The sequence below is a fragment of the Gymnoscopelus braueri genome (genome assembly GCF_963280865.1).
Source record: "Gymnoscopelus braueri genome assembly, chromosome: 20".
NCBI lineage: Eukaryota > Metazoa > Chordata > Actinopteri > Myctophiformes > Myctophidae > Gymnoscopelus > Gymnoscopelus braueri.
In genome coordinates, this window is record NC_137622.1 from 20866817 (window position 1) to 20886018 (window position 19202).

Here is a 19202-nt window from a genome sequence, read left to right on the forward strand (position 1 = left end):
GTATCGTGAAATTAGTGTATCTTGACACCCCTAACCCTCCCCATCATCCCGTCCGATGTTTTGCTTTCCACATTACTGTAGTCAGTCTTGCTAAATGCACAGTGTAGTATCTGTAGTAGTGGTAGCAGAATGGATAGTGTTCTCAACTTCGATGTGGGAAACCCATTGAATCCTGTTCAGATTGAAGAAAGTTGAGTATTTGGTAAGAGTAGTCAGAGCTGGCCCTGAGGAATTTGATGCCTATATAGGCAGCATTTTACCTGGTGCCCCCCCCCCATAGCCTATTATTTAATAATAAATAAGGCTATTTCACAAACACAAATAACTAGGACACCGTGTAAATTACAAAAGCCAAATTACAATTTACAATTTTGGCATTTAGCAGACGTGATTTACAGTAAGCAAGATAAACTCAGTAATCTAGGATCATAGATAAACCAATAACCTATCATCAGTCTAAACATTATAATGATATATAAAAATAAAAATAAAGTATGTACATTGAAACTATTCACACACTTAGGATGCCAGGTCAACAATGACCTGGCATCTGTCTAAATAAAATGCTATCTAAATTACATTTTAACGTTTGCATAAGACTGCATGGTCATCAAGGCTAGAACATTTAAAACAAAACTATTATATATTAATATTAATGAAAAGGTGTTTTATTATCTCCTGGAATAGAGAGAGAGAGAGAGAGAGAGGACCTCTGAAAGTCTTATTAAAGAAATGTAACTTAACGTGCTGTACTGCACGTCATTGCCATTCACGTGGCCGTTGCATGTGCATTTTGCACGCATATTCACGTCATTTACTTTCTGTACCATGAAATTATAAACCGGTTTCTGCACATACCTAGGGATGTACAGTATGCAGCACTCCTTTAAATGATCTGGAATGTACCCTTCTAACAATACAGATCGATTTATTTGCATATTGAAACAGATTTGAAATGTCAAACATGTCAAGCCTCTGACGTTTTTACATGTAGTTCATCATGCAACACGTGTGTGTTCCGCCCTCAAATTCTTCTTATGGAGGCCATCACCCCTGCCCGCACACACGCGTTAAAGTCTATTTAAGTTAATGTAAATATATATTAAGTTCTAAATAAAAACGGGTTTCACTCCCACTCTTTTTCCCCACTGTTGACCACTGTTTTGCTGTACTAAAAAGGTATATAAAAAACGGACTATTTTATCAATTCAAAATTGCATGACCCTCCCTTGGATTCAAAGTAGAATTGGCTGACCCTCCCTTGGACTAAAATTAGAAAGGCATGACCCTCCCCTATTTTCCTCCAGGGACCCCCCTCTGTACATTTCGACTGGTCCCTAAGTGTTAAGTGTTCTCTCTTTTTTGAATATTTTGTATATTGTATATTGCATATTCTGTATAGCAGTGGTAAGCAACATGCAGACCGTGGGCCAGAACTGGCCCGCCAGTGAAAACACCTGCACTGGCAAATTATTTTGTAAATCATTTACAATATCTGTCTGTCCCACATATACAGTATATCCATGTGGAGGGAGAAAGATAGGGAGGCGTTTCACATGCCTTAAACAATACACTGTTTCTCTCCATATCTATAAGAAGAGACCTTGAGCTCCTGATCTATGAAAGAGCTCTTGTTATTCGTATCTCTGTCCGAAAAGGAGTATGAAATGTGGTATCTGCATTTAACCCTTCCTATTAGCAGCAGTGGGAGCAGTGTTAGGGGTTAAGTTCTTTCTCAGCGAGCCGAGGACCTTCTGTTTCCCAGGCGGCCTCTCTACCCACTCAGCTACGGCCACCCTGTAGTTCCTATCTATCAATATGCAGTTATAACGCACACATATTTATTTATTGACTTTTATAGCACTATATTAGATGGTCTGTTGGTCTGCTGCAGGTTTCAGTTCTTAAATTAGCCATTGATCATCTTCTGTAGCCTGGTAAACCCTCCCTCCGGAAATCTCAATTCCATTTCACTCCTGAAATGAAATGGAATTGAGATTTCCGGAGGGAGGGTTTACCAGGCTACATCTTCTGGCCCACCATGTAATGGCTTAGACCAAACTTACTTGCCAACCCTGCTGTATAGGATATACATTGCACTGTGCCTTTGTTGACATTGACATTGTCAACAATGTCAACATTGTTGACATTGTTCAGCTTGTGGGTCATATAACCTTCAGCACTTTTATTTCTATTGCTATGGCATAATTCCTTTCGTTCCTTTCTAATACCACCTAATTATAGACTAGCGGAGGCAGCTCTTAATAGGATAGGTTAAAAATTTCCTCTAGTTTTCTTCTAGTTATTGCCTGACATTTATGATGGTGTATATAGTACCAGGTGCTCTAGTCACATAATTTACAAGTTGCTCTGTGATCGACTCTATGTACTATACAAGGTCTATGACCTGATAGGTGAATACATCCCTTTTTAGGGTGCAATTAGGCCTTGTACAGTATACAACTCTTGAGTGTATATATAAGATTTATTTTGTATGTGCATTGTATTATGCATTACAGAGTATGGTGTCACCTTCGCTTTCATACATTCGGGCTGCATTGCATTTTACTGTTTGCATTGTGTTACAATCATCTGTATGATTTAATTGGCGAGAGAGTATGTTTTGCACCCTGTCCGTCCGTCCGTCCGTCCGTCCGTCCGTCCGTCCGTGTGTCCTGTCCGTCCATTAGCAGCTAATATCCGGCACCGTTGGCCCGGTCGCTGCAAAACTGTGCACACACACTCCCTGGATGCCAATTCAGAACCTCTGCCTCAAATGCAAAATGGGCCTGTTATAGCGCCACCAGGAGGCCAATTTGTGCAAAAAAAATATCCAAACGTCATGCAAATCGGTACACAGTATCTCTATAGTCATGTGATCAACACGGATCTGTCCGATTTCCCATATTCCATCCTCATTGGCTAAGGTTGGCTTCCAAAGTTTGCAGGATTGGTCCGTTTTGAACAAAATGCCTCAAATCATGAACGCAGCTTGCGATTGCTGTGAAATTTCACACGCACATTCCCACTAGGCCAAGGAAGAAAATGCCACCCTTTTCACATTGGCCTGTTATAGCGCCACCTGCAGGTCTAATTTAGCAAAACACATTTTTGGAACAAAATGCCTCAAATCATGAATGTAGTGTCCGATTGGTGTGAACGACCTAAGAATAAATGGCACCCTTTTCACATTGGCCTATTATAGCGCCACCAGGAGGCCACAATAACGTACCTGACCTGGTGGAGACCTGTGCTCCGAGGAGCACTTTTTCTAGTTTAATCATCTTTTCATTGCATGCGTCAATTCATCTGTCTGGTGACTAGACCAGCTGCTATTTAAAGGTGTGTCTCTGCTCAGTCGTCCTTTGTCTATCCTGAGGAAAGGCTCAGATGCTTGAAACGTCACTCACGTTGGTCATTTATTACAACTCACAGTGGGAGAATGAGCCTGGGTGTTGTAGTTTGTTCTTCTGTCCAGCACTTGGGATTTTATCATTGTGCCATGCTTTAACCTTTTTCTCAATGTGCCATGCTTTAACCTTTTTTCTCCCCTAACCTTTAGAGGAGTCAACTTGCCTGCGCATATGAATACATGTGTGACCTAGGCTCTAAAACAAAGGCTGGGCTTAGGAGAAAACTGAGTACTAAAGCATAGTGAGCACTTAAGAGGACTAATAAAACATTTAATTATTGTATCAATCATCCTTAAGTATAGTAGTATAATTGTATCTATAACTGTATATTATTTCAAACTGAAGGTCATTGAAGGTCGTTACACACAAATAAACAACGTGAAACATCTTTGTTATATGGTCATTATATAGATTGCTGGCTTTGTGGAGAACACCGTTACTTGAGGGCAGGTGGAGGTCAAGTTCTAATAACTAAACAATTTTTTTTCTTTTTCAAGGTTGGCAAACTTCAATAGTTAAAATGACTGTGATTCCATGCGTACAGGAGGTGTGTTTTAAGATTTTAAATAGGCTACATGATGAGTTATGAAGAGCATGGCAGGATTCAAAGGAATGTAGTGGTTGCGAACGCAGCGGAAGGAGGCGCGCCGCGCAAGTGGAGCTTACTATGAAACCGTGCTCGGGTTGTGTCTCTGTGTCTCTGTGTGCACTGTGTCTCTGTCTGTGTCTCTGTGTGCACTGCCTGCGTGCAGCTCCTCTGAGATAAGTAAATGTCCAATTTAGACGTACCATACATCAAATGAAAGGTCTTTGAAAACTGAACACACCTGTCAAGGTTTAAGCCCGCCCCTTCCCCCGGAAGCCACGCCCCGGAGAAGGCTCCTAAAAACTCCCCATTGAAACCCCATGTTAAATGAAAAGTGCCCGAATCGCTCCGAAACTTTTTCTACCCCCCCTAAGTGGGGGTCTACGAACAAATACTTCGGGCTCGGATTTTGGCTCCGCCCCCCGGAAGTGGGTGAAACAGGCACTTCAAACACTTTGTTGAATTGTTCAAAAACATTAAAAGTTTTTTTTTTGTGAATTTCTATTTTTCTAAGATGCTCATTTTAACGCAGATTTTTTTTGTATTTCTTTATTGGTTACTTTTTTTTAAATATTTTTTTTCATATTTATTTAAATTTGTTTGCGTTCGCTTCCCGCGTTCACGCGTCTTACTTGTGTCTGTTGTGTGTGAAAAGACTGACATGTACACACGTTCCAATGTCAGAACATACACTGCCTTTACTTTAGTCTCATGGTTGTTTACATTGTTGACATGTATCATTATTTTCTCCCTTTTAGGATACATGCCAGCCCAGAAACACCACTTGCGCAACTTGCACCAGCAGTTAGCCGGTCCAGTCAGCACTCAGCACCTCCAGTCACAGAACCCAAGAAATGCTTGCGTCTATGCAGGCACTACTACAGCTACGTCATATTCTTTATTAATTGATTTGTCAAATCTGACCCCCCCTATGTCCTGTGTGCTCAAAGCAAGTGCCGCTGCCGGGAGCTTCATACAAGGGTTTGCCGAGGGCCAACCCTAGATATACCGCTCCCCACTGGCACTTACATCGAGTTCAAAAAGAGAGACAAATCTTTCAGTATTATATGATAGAATTTCTATAAGCTTGGTGCTTTTTCAGCACCATGGAGAGAGACATGAAAATATACGAACACAACTTTTGCCACCACTTCTCATTTGATGAAATGACACTGCAAAAAGTTTTATCAAAATGAAGCCGTGGTAAGGTGCTGTAAGTGATTACCACATTGCACACAAACAAAATAGCGGTAGCTTTGGGCAGCACCATTACACAAATCAGTGTCACATTAAAACATCAACACCGGGTCAGTTCTACTCTGTGGCCGTGGGTCATACATCCTTCAGACAGCAGCTACTGAATGTCATGAACATCTAACAGTTTATCTGTCTTATATAGGCTAGCGATAATAAATAAATAAATGCATTAAAATGTAATTGCCAGAAATTATAACAAGTCAGCCATTTGTTCCGTATCGGATACAGCAATATTTGAATCCACTTTCCCAGACCTTATCTTAAATAAACAAACTGGCACCTTATTTAAGAAGCCTCTTTCTAAAGGTTCTTATCTAAGGTCAAGTTCTTTTTATCATTTAATTAGTATGAAAGAGCTATACATGCTTTTATCTCGACCCGACTTGACTACTGTAATGCCCTTCATGTTGCTAGTCTTCCCTCTCACACGTGCACTCGTGCAGTTGGTCCAGAATGCTGCAGTTCATCTTGAAAAAGCTAACGAGAGAACAATTGCCCCCTACTGGACTCACTGGCTCACTGGCTCCCTGTATGTTTTAGGATTGATTTTAAGATTTTATTGTTTGCTTACAAATCTTTAAATGGGCTAGTAGCTCCAACCTATCTCTCTGGGCCTTTTATGACCATTAGTACCTCCCAGCAAGGTCACTCAGGTCCACTGACCAGTTTCTACTGGTTGTCCCAAAGTCAAGGTTGAGCATACTGCCTTTGCATTTGTAGCCCCAAACAGGATGCCCTACAATCCTGTTAGACTGACCCCTACAGTACCCGTTTTTAAATCCTGTCTTAAAACATCTGTATTCATTAGCTTTTAATACAGTATGAGAGTTGGCTTTCTTTTTCTTTTTGGTTGTATTGCTTTTATTATTGTATTGTCTTTTTGTCTTTTAAACTAGTCTTTGCTTTTTATTGTCGTTTTATGGTTTATTTTCTGATTTTACAGCATTTTGGTCAACATTGCTATTTTTTTGTGTTTCATAAATATATTTGGATTTGATTGCATAGACATAGTATGTATACAGTGTGACCAGGGCCAGGCTAATGGAGATGATGCTCATCACCAGCAAGCTTCACTGTTTGCGTTCAGTGAACTCAGAATGTATAGCTCTGAAACTTTGACTTCTTCCTGCTACAGTAAGTAAGTAAAGTACAGGCTCTTCTGTTTTGGGCAGTTTTCTTCATCTGGGCCAACATCAGCCCGGTTGTCTTTGCTCGACTGATCTTCTCCAGGTTTGAACCCCCCTCCCCCCGTATTAGAAGGACAATATCAGTCACCAGAACCAAGGATGGGTGTTTCTATAAATCTAAGATGGCTAACATTGAGTTTGAAGTTACAATGGGTTTGTATAGGAAGGGGGTGTGTCTGATAAAAATGAATATCAAATATCTAAATAGAGAATCAAGCAACTTAAGAATTGTCTGGGGTGCTGACAAAAGCCCAAGCAGATGTTAAAATAACCCCAAACATGCTTGAAAATGAAATATCCCTTAAACACCAGATGTAAATCTGGCCAACTGATGTGAAATATCTCCAATGAACTCCAGTGTGATTTGTGAGTACTTGAGTCTGTCACAGACACAAGCATATAGCTAGTGATGGCAAGGAAGGCAGCCAGCAAAATGCATAAAATTATAAAAGGTTATGCAAATAAAAAGTCAGGATGTTTGTAATAGTGCTTACTGTAAAAGGTGCTGGTGGAAAAAAAATCTGAAAGTTCTGAAAAGTGAAACGCAAACCAACAATGAAACATTGTGTATGACTTTTATTTTATTTTATTTTATTATGGTTAAACTGGAAGTTCCAGTTTAACTATCAATAGATTAGCTTCTGTCTGTCTGTCTGACTGATTTATTCAAGTTGTCATCATCTCCATTTATATGCCTACCCTTTTCTAATGTTTGACCAACTGATATCTCTGCAATGAAAACTGATTAAATATTAGTCTACGTAGGTAGCCTAAGCCTACAAAAATGTGTTGATGTTTAAAGTGTAAAGTTTTGTGCTGGCTTGTCTGTCTGTTTTTTATTGCACTTCACCAAACTCAAAGAGAAAAGAAGGCTGGTGCACACCTCAAAAGGTGACAGGTCAGATGTGTAGGACGAACATGAAATGTTAACAAAGGTAGGCCTATAGATTTAAAAAACAAAATTGTCCTGATGAAGGTATAACGACCGAAAGGTTGACTGATTGAATACTTTATTAACAGTTTGCAGATTGTACAGAGATACGGTTTACAAAGATTGTTAAAAGCATAACACAAAAAGACTGGGGGCTCGTTTCCATTGTGACTTAATAAAGAGTTTTTTCCCCCAAGTTCCAGACAGTGTGCAGGACCAAACTCATATTCATCAAGGTTTAGGAAGGTAAATGTGGGCATTCTGGGCAAATTCTCATTTGAAATATGCAGTAGCTATATGCTATACAATTAACATTTAATTTTCCATGAATCTGACTTAATACCAGATGCTTTATGCCAACCGATGTGAAAAAGCATACCTCCAATAGTCTAGTGCAAAGGGTCCCAAACTTTTCAGGCCATGACCGTAATCATATTTGAACTGGGGACCCCCCACCCTGACAAGCACTTGGAATTGTAGGTATTACATTTAGTTTGACTCTGTTCCACAGATAAATATTATGAAAATACATTTGGCCAATTTGGCATTAAAATGTCTTAATAGCCATTAAATTGTAACTTTAGAAATGTTGGTTTTTCAGTGAGAAAACAAGCTAAAATCATCTGGGAAACCCCCAAAATAATTTGGGGACCCCAACCCCCAGTTTGGGAACCACTGGTCATTTACAAAGGGTTTAGTTATGTGAATAGGCTATCTGTCAGAATTCACTAAAACCACAGCATTGTGACTCAGTGTGGGGTCAGGGCACCTGCCTGTAACTGGCCCTATGGAAAGTAACTAAGTACATTTACTCAAGTACTGTACTTAAGTACACTTTTGAAGGACTTTTACTTTACTGGAGTATTTCCAATTTTCAATACTTTATAATAAAATATATATTTTTTTACTCCACTATATGAACATTTTAGTTCATAACTTTGTAGATTTAGATTATTATTACAAAACATACATTAACCACTTCAGCCCAATATTTCGGCCATTTGAAAATGACAGAGCTAGAAGCTCATTGTGAGCTTGTAGATCGGCTATTTTCAAAAGTATACATTATGAACATTATGAAATGGCACATTCTGCACAATGACAACTTTTACTTTTGGTACTTTTAAGTATATTTTGATGCCGATACTTTTGTACTTTTACTCAAGTACATTTTGAATACGGGACTTCCACTTGAAACAGCGTATATCTACATTGCAGTATTGATACTTTTACTTAAGTAAAATGTTTTACCCTTAACCAGACCCCACCTAAACTGTAGCCTATTTAGAAAACATAGATTTTTAGTATCATTATCAGTGATTGGCGGTCTGGCTACTTGATCTTTGATCAGCAGCAAGATAGTGTGAAAAATAAATATAGAATTATGATAATCAACAATAGTTCGGCTATATTTTGACAACCTACCTCTATTCTATAGCTGCTCCAAAAGTGTTGAAGCAATATCCATTGAACATAATCCAATCTTCATTTTTCTTGGTGAATTAGCTTAACTACTGCTGGTGTCGGGTTGGGCATGCTTCCATGATAGCCATGGTTCACATTACGGTCCTCTGTCACAAGTTTGTCATGGTATAACATGACAGTCATGTTTCAGGGCTAGCTTCCATGACAAGTCGCGTGGAAATAAAGGCTATGCATTTTTAATAGATTCCTAGTTTGCTCGCCACCTGGACGGACCTCGGAGAGAGACTGGCATGGTTGTTGGTACAGGCAGCATACATCAATAACACCCAAGAGCACACACACTAGAATTCAACAGGCTTATTTACAGTATAATCAACATGTGACGATCAGATTATCAATGGGCAAGGCATGTATTATACAAACACATGGGATAAGAAGACGCAAATGAACACAATGAACAATCAACACAGGTGCAGGAAGACACCGACAAGGAAACAGCTGGGTACATCTGAAGTAGTGGTTCTCAACCTGTGGGTCGGGATCCCCAGATGACAGTGAAGTCGCGATTTAAGGACTTTTAAGACCTTTTTAATAGGCCTAGCTCAGAATATTACTGCATCAAAAGTAATAAACAAACTAGGCCTGTACTATAATAAATGAACAAACATTGGCCAAATAATAGGCCTATAAGACGCAACAATTTTGAAAATAGTCGATCTACAAGCTCACAACACATGCAGAATGAGGCATTATGAGCTTGTAGATATGCTATTTTCACAATATTTATCTGTGGAACATAGTCAAACAAAATGTAATGCCTCAACTCCTACATTCCAAGTGCTTGTCAGGGTGGGGGGTTCCCAGTGCAATATTTTGGGGGGTCACGGCCTGAAAAGGTTGAGAACCACTGACAGGTAGAAGCAGAACAGAAAGAGACCAGAAGGACAGACCATAGTTAGAAAATAGGGACAGACAGACCCTGTAACTTTCTTGGTCCGGCTATTCCAGCTGGCAGATTCACCTGCCACTGAGAGGCAAACTGGAGCCAGTAGTGTGATGAAATGCATTGAAGTTGAATTAAAACAACAAACAAACAAAAATGTAAAAATCACTTGTAATTCAGATACATGGATATTTTTATTTTAGTAGCGCTAAATCAGTTTCAATACCAAAAGAAATGTAAAAAATAAAAGTACGACAAAGTACATTTTACCAGTACAAATACTCATATTATGGAATCAGAACCACAAAAAAAAATTCAGACATGTCACCGTCATAACAAAATAGAAAAAGTCAATACAATACATACAATGCATTAGTCCCCCCCCGCCCCCCCAATTGATGCCGTTAACTATACTGTATACTTTACAAAATTCTACTAGAAAAAACTCCCAATACCAATGGAATATCAAGTAATATACGGTATACAAAATGTAAAAAATAAAATAAAAATAATAGTCTGAGTGTCTGTGTGCATTCATATGGGTGTGATTTGCATGCAAATCTACCTCAGTGGGACAAGGAAATGATAAAAAGCAGTTACATAATAAACACGATGTGACCATTCAGTCTAGAGTCACCAGTCTGACAGCAATGGATTTCTCAAGGTCTTTATATATATATATATAAAGTTATGGGATTGATGCTTGGTTCACATGATTGGATGATTTCTTGAAAGGGGTTTCAGTGCCAGAGAAGTTTGTTGACACTAAAGTCTGATATCAAGAGCTTCAGGTAACTAGACACAAATCAAAACGAACTGACCTGGCTTTTGGCCTTTTCAACCATAATGGCAAAAATGTAAAAAGTGGATAGGTTAATAATTGGCAAAAAAACAAAAACATTACTAAACAACAAGGTCATTAAGTGACACTATTGAGCCAAGTGGATTATTATGGCAATACACTCAAGCACTGCCATTGACAAAAGTTGTCTGACCAGCTGCATCTTTGTTGAGGAAGAGTCCACATGATTAGCTCAAACTAGAGTTTAGCCCCAAGAATAGGGAACTGCTTTATCCAAAGGCATATTTAAGTAATCTCTGTCTCATTGATTCTGAATAAAATATAGATGACCAAAAATGCTTTTGAGAATAACCATCCAGAGCAGCAGAGTGATATAATGAAGTGATGACAATGAGTATTTCAGACTAGGTACCTTGGCACCAACAGGTTCCCCACAGAGAAGACCTCTCCAATATAGAAACGCTTTAACAGAAGTACGCAGACAAACGCCACTACAAAAGTCCACTAGTAATAACAATATCCCTTGTAAATGGGATCTATATTGAAAACCCATTTGTTTGATGGTCTTCTTTCGTCCCCATCCAGTGAGTAAAAATAGATATTTGGCAACAAAACAAACCGTTAGCAGTCCACCTTGCTTGTTAATCAAATGCTATTTTCTCATTGCCTTGGTGAATAAATATGGCTACGGGTATGTGATCAAATCATCGCCCGGCATTCGTTGATGCCTTCATTATTCAACCTCATGCACAGTTCTCATATACAGTGTGTGTGTGTATATATATATATGTGTATATGTATGTGTGCGTGTGTATATATATATATATATATATATATATATATATAAAACACACACACATATGGTGTGTGTGTGTGTGTGTGTGTGTGTGTGTGTGTGCGCACACACACACACACACACACACACACACACATATATAATATATATATAACACACATACATATATATATATATATATATATATATATACACACACACACACACACACACACACACATATATACATATACAGTACATATATATATGCGGGCGCACACACTTGTGTGTATATGACTGTGTTAATTGTATGAAAGCACACCTTGCTGACAGGGCAATAATGTTGATAAATTAAGTTTCCCCCTGTTTGTTGGTCTATGTTGGAATGATCCCCCACCCCATTTGAAGCAGTAGATAAAAACAATGCTTCTGTAGTTGATTCTTATGAGGCGAGGCCATATCTGGACGGAGCCCCTGCAGCAGCGGACTAGGAGGAATGGGTTCCCATTGCCGAGGGTGAACCTTGTTGTAGTGACATTCACTCGGGGGCAGAGCTCTGGTTCTGCTGGTATATGGAGGCCTTGTCCTTCAGCAAAGCCAGGCAGAGGTGGCAACTCCAGCTCCCTGAAAACGAAAACACACACACACACACACACACACACACACACGTAATTAAACATTAAGTATAGTGCCAGAATTTCATACTTCTACTACTTATCGGTCCAAACATGTAATTTCAGTTTCAAAACTTACCCTCTGGGGGCTCGGTCATAGGGGGGGCGAGACAGTACATGTGGTAGCCTCTGTCACAGTCATCACAGAACAACAGTTGATCCTGTAAACAGAGACGGCATGAGATAGGGTCTAAACATTTAAAAACTTTATTGGGCAATACAGTTTACAATCAAAAGGGATCTAAACGCCCTGTCCATATGGGATTAGTTTAAGTGGAGCTGGTCATGTCATTTAACTGTAATTCGCTGGTTTTAGTTCAAAGCTCATTATTACATGTACTACATCTATTTGCAGTAATGCATTTTATGATTATTAACATGAATTCCCCGTTATAATGAAAACTCTTGCAACTCTCTTTTGCACCATCTCTAGCAGTAGTGGCAACTTTACTGCCATTGTGATCAAGTACAGCTGATTATGTGCATAACACTGGAAAGGTGCAGCAGTAAGAAAGGCAGATGTGCTCACATCATTCTCAGAGGTGCCACAGACATTGCAGCACTTGCACTCGATACACTGCCAGCGGTAGGTCTTCACTGCAGCCATCATCACTGCTGTGAACTGTAGGCATGTTGGGTGTCCTGGTGGTTGGGGTGGGGATAGAGAGACATGTTCAGAACACAAGGAGATGCAGCAAAAACAATGAAACATGACTAAACTTGATTAAAAAACATCATGGTTTAATAGCACCGTTTGGCTTCCCTGATAATGAATGGGTAATAGAAAATTATGGTACAAGGTAAGCGCAGCAGGCAAACAAAGGGGGAGTACATATTGGTCCATACCCGAGCGTCCACAATCAGAGCAGGACACAAGCTCCTCTGATTGACCAGTCTTCTGGTTTAGGGTGGAGTCTCCCAGGCAGAAGTCACAGTAGTCGTTTGGTAGGGCCAGTCCATTTGGACCCTTTTTAGGTGCTGAGAACAAGGGTGAAAAGAAAACACACACACAATTCACTACACTATATGGCTATCGGTCTCATCATCTAAAAATGTAATCAAAGGATATCTGATCTATCAATTCCTTTCCTCCTTTTATATTTCCTATTGCAACCATTGCAAATAGGACAACGTGCACTGCTTGCAGCTATAGCAGGGACGTCCTACATCTAAAATGTAGTCTAGTGTAGCCTACAATCAACAGCTTCATGAGAGTACATTTGTTTTACCAACCTCTTGCATGCCATGTCAGCCAAATGCACTGCTTTTTTTGGGGCTAATCTGGGACATTTCTCATATTCTTTGCACTTACTACCACAGCATTGAATACACCAAAGATAATAGATGTAATGCAACAGCTTTGTTGACAAACGGAGTATAGTGTTCAAAGATTTGGGAAGTCTAGGAACCCTAATCCTACAGCTTTTTTCATTCATGAAAACAAGAGGGTATAACATCAAGTCTGCCCCTGTGCAAGCGCACAAACGCTTGCACACATACACATACTGTATAACCCCTTCCCTCTCTCTCGACATTGAGTGCGACTCACTCTTCGGTTCTTCAGGCTGGCGAGGAGTGGGTGGTGCCTCGATCTCCTCTCGGTCCTCGCCCTCCTCCTCGGCCAGGTGAGAGTGTGTGTAGTGGTAGCTCAGGCCCGGACGGTTCTTGTAGCGCTTCCCACAAACTGACACACACACACAAACACACACACACACACACACAGTGATATAGCAGTTACGGTAGCGGCTGTAGTTAAGACACCGGCAAAAAGGCGGAAGAAAAGAACAACGACAATCACTGCCTCAAAAACCAAAGTCGGCTATATTTGTTTATTTTTAAGGTTTTATGATTAACTTTCCCTGACACTCTGTTTGCAGCTTATACATTGAGTGGTGCAGTCTGTGCAAGCTATGACATACCCACATGTAGTAGTAAAAAAAATTAAAACTTTGAAGAATTGAAAAAACGAAAAGCAGAACAAACGAAAAGCAGAACACAAATATCCTGTGGCTGCTCCAATTCCTATGTTGTTGAACTTGTAGCATTTCCTGATGAGCTCTTTCAGGTCAAAGCATGCATCGCAGCAGGCTGTTCTTTTACGGATATGCGTCTTGCTTTTTGACACACAAAAAAACGTAACAAAAAGGAGCACACAAAACTGCCCCTCTCTGACATGCACATACGTGCACACACATGCGCGCACACACACACACACACACACACACACACAAGCAGGAACATTAACACAGAAAGGCTCTTCTTACTGTCACAGGCATAAGGTTTGTCCCTCTCTTCCAGAGCTGCAGCAGCTGCTTCTGTTTTCTTCTTGCCGTTCCTCTCACTGCGACTCTGCCGAACCCAGGAGTTGAAGTGAATAATAGATTTGGCAAAGACAATAAACTAAATCAAATAGCACTTGTCATCTGGGCTTGACAATACAATACAATAACCAATACAGTACAATATAATACCAATATAATAACCCTAAATGCTGCATTTTTAAACCACAACATGTGCAACAAACTGATACTGCTAAGGGCACAAGATACAGTACATGAAATTCACCTTGGACTTGCTCTTGCCTCGCCTCTTGGGAGTCTCATCCTCAAAGTCCTCGTCATCCAAGTCATCCAGGTAGTCATCATGGTCCAAGACTCTCTGCAAAGAGGCAGCAAAAGGGGGAATCAAGATTAGTGATCGAAGCACACTGACATTTTATTCTAGCCTTCTGTCACATATGAACACTTCCATGTTTCTGAAAATGCAAACCCCTTGGGCGCTACAGAGCCCTAAAATGATTTACTTCGTATTTAGCTGTATCATGACCCGTGTGTATATCTTAGAGAAATGTAGTACATCTAAGGAGACAGCTGGTTGGTTAAGTTATGTGATTTTACATAAATGTGCCTCTTAAATACAGCACCTGTAGTACTGGCAGAGAATATTGACTTCCAGACAGAGTCAGCTGTTTGCAAAACCGACGAGTTCTTTTTTATAGCCAATTGCTGCTAACAAGCAGCAAAATACATCCATCTTACAAATATTGCAGGTAATTATTTTCTTTACGATGTTTAGGGTGAAATGCTGTAAGACTTTAGATGTTTTTTGATGCGTGTGTTTCTGCAAACGGCGCCGCCATTATTATGTGCTAAATTGTGCTTCACGGTTGCTATTGCGCATGTGCAACTCTCAGCAGATTGTAAGGGAAGAGAGATGGCTCACTCCTCCTTAGCTTAGCTACATTTAATGCCATAAAAGTGGATAAAACACACGTGAGTCGTTATATTTCCTGTACTACAGGTATGCAAGAGGCACATTATGTATGAACTTACCTTCAAAACAAATAATTTGGCCTCAGCACTGACTCAAAACCTACAGAACCATAAAGGACCAATCAACCCAACTCAAAGGAACCATAGAAACTCATGGGGGTGCCCAGTTGGACCCCATATCCTGACCTTGCGGATGCGTCCAGAGGAAGTGTGAGTGGATGCAGAGGCCGCGGCAGCAGGCTCGGCTACGGCCTGGTCATCCTCAGGGCCACGGGGATCTGTCAAACCCCCTCTCCTTTCCAGCGGCTCCCCCTTCAGCAAGGCCTCCAGGCTGCTGCCATCCACTGCACCCAAGGCATCACGCTTCAGACCCAGCTCCACATCAGCTGTGGACAAGCACAAAAGAAGAGACAAAAATACGAATAGACCAACACAAACACACACACTGACAGAATCAAAGAGACGGAGACTGACAACTATCATGCATCTTCGTATCATTACGTTAGGCTAACATTTGATGCTCTGAGCTAATTGGGGATATACAGTACATCTCGTGCAGTGATTTGAGTGATTGGCCACAGGTGGGGAGAGGGGGTACTTACAGCTAGTTGTTTACTGTTAGCTAGACAGTAAACAACTTAAAAAGGTGTTATGAAATGTCAATTATTAGCAATCATCAATATACATTACTAAACCATATTTGTAAACCTAATATTCAACTTTTTTTTCTTCACAGATTTACTTCTCTATTGGATTGGTGGCACGTTGCTTGATGTTGTTCGTAAATGATTATACATTCTATCAAACCCCTGAAAGAAGTACTCAAAAAGTCGTAGTTACTAGTCAAACTTTTTGGAGCAAAAGGCTTGAATACTTCTGTAGTTATTTGGCACTATATAACTACAGAAGACAGTTATATACCCACAACAAAATTTGTGAGGGGACAAAAATTGTTGCTAGCCAGGAAGTATAGCTGAATGTTTCAAATACCTGTTTTAAGAGGTGGGAAGGCCAGCCGTGGATCCTCAGGAGGGTGGGCACGTCTCTTCTTTCTCCAGCGGCGTGCTGGGTAGGTATAGAGCTGCCCTGGAGCCACACCTGTTAAAATAAATTGTCCACTTAAACCCTCTATTCTTAGCAAAACAGACCTGAGTTTTTTTTGTCTACACCAAATCTCTTCATCAAAAATAGCTGATCCATAAGCTCACAAGGTGTCGCAGTGTGTATTTTTGCCAAACGCTCTACTCATTTAAATCTACAATTGTCCACACCTGCACCAGTGTTACCATGTCCGCTTATTATAAGCGACTTTGGGCTTGTTTTTCTGTTAAGTTCCTTTCCTCCAAATATTGGTAGTTGCGGGTTGCGTTTTTTTGGGCAATCAATGGTTCTCAAACATGTTCATGCTTAGGACACCCAAATTAATATGCATTTGTCTGCGGACCGCGGACCCCCCCCATCTGAAAATATTTTATGCCAGGGACCCCCATACCAGATTTGAGTTGTTAAAATGTTTCAAAAATATTCCATGTCACTTTTTTTCAAGATTTTTTTGAAAATAGCAGATCTACAAGCTCACAACGCGTCGCGATAGATCTATTTTCAAATAGCCGATGTATGTATAGGTTTAAAGTGCTCATGTGGCCTATTATAGTCGCTTCTTCTGGACTCATTTCCATAGATGCTTATTTCTCTCTCGCAACACTGACCTGCACTTCGGTGCCTCTTCTCCATCCAGATGTAGCAGTTGGATTGGGCCACACCGGTCTGGGAGTCCAGGAAAGGCATAAGGATGCTGCGCTCTGCACATAGACGGGCATTGTAGCTATGACACTGCTCCATAGCATCTTTGTAATACTGCTCTCCCAGCCTGAAATGCGGAAGATGGACAGTCACTGACACGTCAAATAGCAACACAGTCAGAAGAAATAGATAATCAGTGTCAGTGATGAACAGATGTTATTGGAGGTAGAGTTCATAATAAGTTGGGCTGGGTGAGGGTGATAGAGGGAAATAGTAGATCTAGATTCCACAACGCTCACAACGCATCACATTAGCACTTAAAAGTGGGTAATTTTTTTTATTACACTTACGTTGGTTGTACCTAAAAAAAAAGACATTTACCACAACATACCAGAAATGCCCATACCATTAAAATGCTGGTGTACGTTCTGTTCTAGACATTTTACATTTCCCTCGTTGTGATAACTCAGTGGTTCTCAACCAGTGGTCCTAGTTGAGGGGGTTCCAGCTCCAGGTGGCCCCCAGCGAAATGATAGAGAGTTGGTAATCAAATGGACCCTTATGGATCTTTAACTCTTGAGAGTGTAAAATGAGACTAAATAGTTTCATTTTACAATCTCAAGAGTTAAATGATTGTTAAACATCTGCATTACTTAATTTACAAGAAGTCTGCGCAATTAGAATGTAGAAGACAAAATCGTATCCAACGATGACAAAATACTCTAAGTTCCATGGCTGAATTACCGAATAAATAATGGACCTTGATATGAAAAGGGTTGAAAACCACTGGTATAAACGACACCAAAGAGTCACACCTTTTTAGATCCAACAACTAAATCAGTTGTTAGGTCTGTTTCCATTGTCATAAGTGGCGCAGCGGTGGAAGACGATATTCAGAACAAAAGGTGGCTTATTAGCAGCCCCTCTCATCTCCAAAATGCGACTGCCAGACTGACAAACAACTAACATTCCTTTATGTTTAAGCTATCAACGCGTAATAATGTGATGTTTTAACCCACCAAAGCACTTCACTGCCTGGCTATAATTAGTTAACCCGAGGCAAGAGAAAAGAGCTACTCAGTGGTAGCATCATTCAATACATTGCTGACCACGGCTAGCACAGTTAGCACAGTTAGCTAACGTTACCCTCTGGGGAGCATTTTAACTGTCTTCTTAAGACCATGAATGCGGCATTTGCGTTTTTCTGGCCGCTTGGGCTCTTGTTCTTTTAACCTGCACGTGTAACTGTGTCGGTGTTGTGTTTGTTGTTGTCCAATAAAAAAGGGTAAACTTACACTTTCACAACACTGTCGACGGCCGCCGCCATGTTTGCTTGATGCAGTTGTGTGAGTGCCACGGCGCCTGCGCAATGCGCATACTACTATTATCACGTTCCACTCTAGCCCTGGTCCAGAGCGTTAAGTGAGTGAGTTCTCTCTAACGCTGTTCCACTGCCAGGCACACTGCTCTGCTCATAGACCGAACATTCCACTGCCGTGCGAGGTCTCCGTCTTAGTAAAAAATAAACCAAACTATTTTGCTACTCAGCGAAACAAAGGCAGTTTTGTGTTGTTGAAAGACTATTCTCCAGGGTGGAAAGCCTCTCGAGACCCCACCTTATGCTGTATGATACACTTTTTTGGGGCAGAAAATACAATATATGTCCACCAGCTGGAAATTATTGTATGTACTCTGCGCCTTCTACAGATCTGGTCAATCTGTAGAGGGCGCAGTGGAGTAACTACAATAACAATTCCCACCAAAGTTTAATACAAATCTGCCTATCTGTTCTTGATGTTGATCGTGAAATTCGTGACCTTAATTGTAAGGTTAACCTTTGACCATTTCAACTGAAAAGTGAACTATCTCTTTGGGGATGCCTATTATCATTCCCTCCAAAATGATATGAAAATCTGCACTTAGATTCTAAAGTTATCTTGATAAACCAATAAACACAAAAATAAAATACAAATTAAATGTCCCAGGGGATGCAAACCCTGCCAGCACCAACATCTCTTGCTTGTGACCTTGACATTTGACCTTTTCAACCAATGCAGGTATGGGACTGATAGGTCCCACCCAAATTCATGAAAATCTGTCATATGATTTTGGCCTTGACCTTTTCAATCCAAGAGTTAATGATCTCTTTGGAGAAGTATACTGATCAATCCCTCAAAGTTGAATGAAAATGTGC

At 40.4% G+C, this 19202-nt stretch overlaps 1 protein-coding gene across 1 annotated transcript; it reads right to left on the reverse strand.

Moving 5' to 3' along the window:
- Positions 1-11556: 11556 nt before the first annotated feature.
- Positions 11557-18355, reverse strand: dpf2l (D4, zinc and double PHD fingers family 2, like). Its single transcript, XM_080415837.1, has 11 exons — positions 18304-18355; positions 16975-17135; positions 16256-16363; positions 15452-15648; positions 14559-14651; positions 14258-14342; positions 13543-13677; positions 12840-12971; positions 12523-12635; positions 12073-12154; positions 11557-11943 (listed from the first exon to the last, which is right to left on the reverse strand). Exons 1-11 carry the CDS (start codon positions 18333-18335, stop codon positions 11858-11860), a joined length of 1224 nt encoding a protein of 407 aa, XP_080271963.1. The 5' UTR covers positions 18336-18355; the 3' UTR covers positions 11557-11857.
- Between the last annotated feature and the right edge of the window lie 847 nt (positions 18356-19202).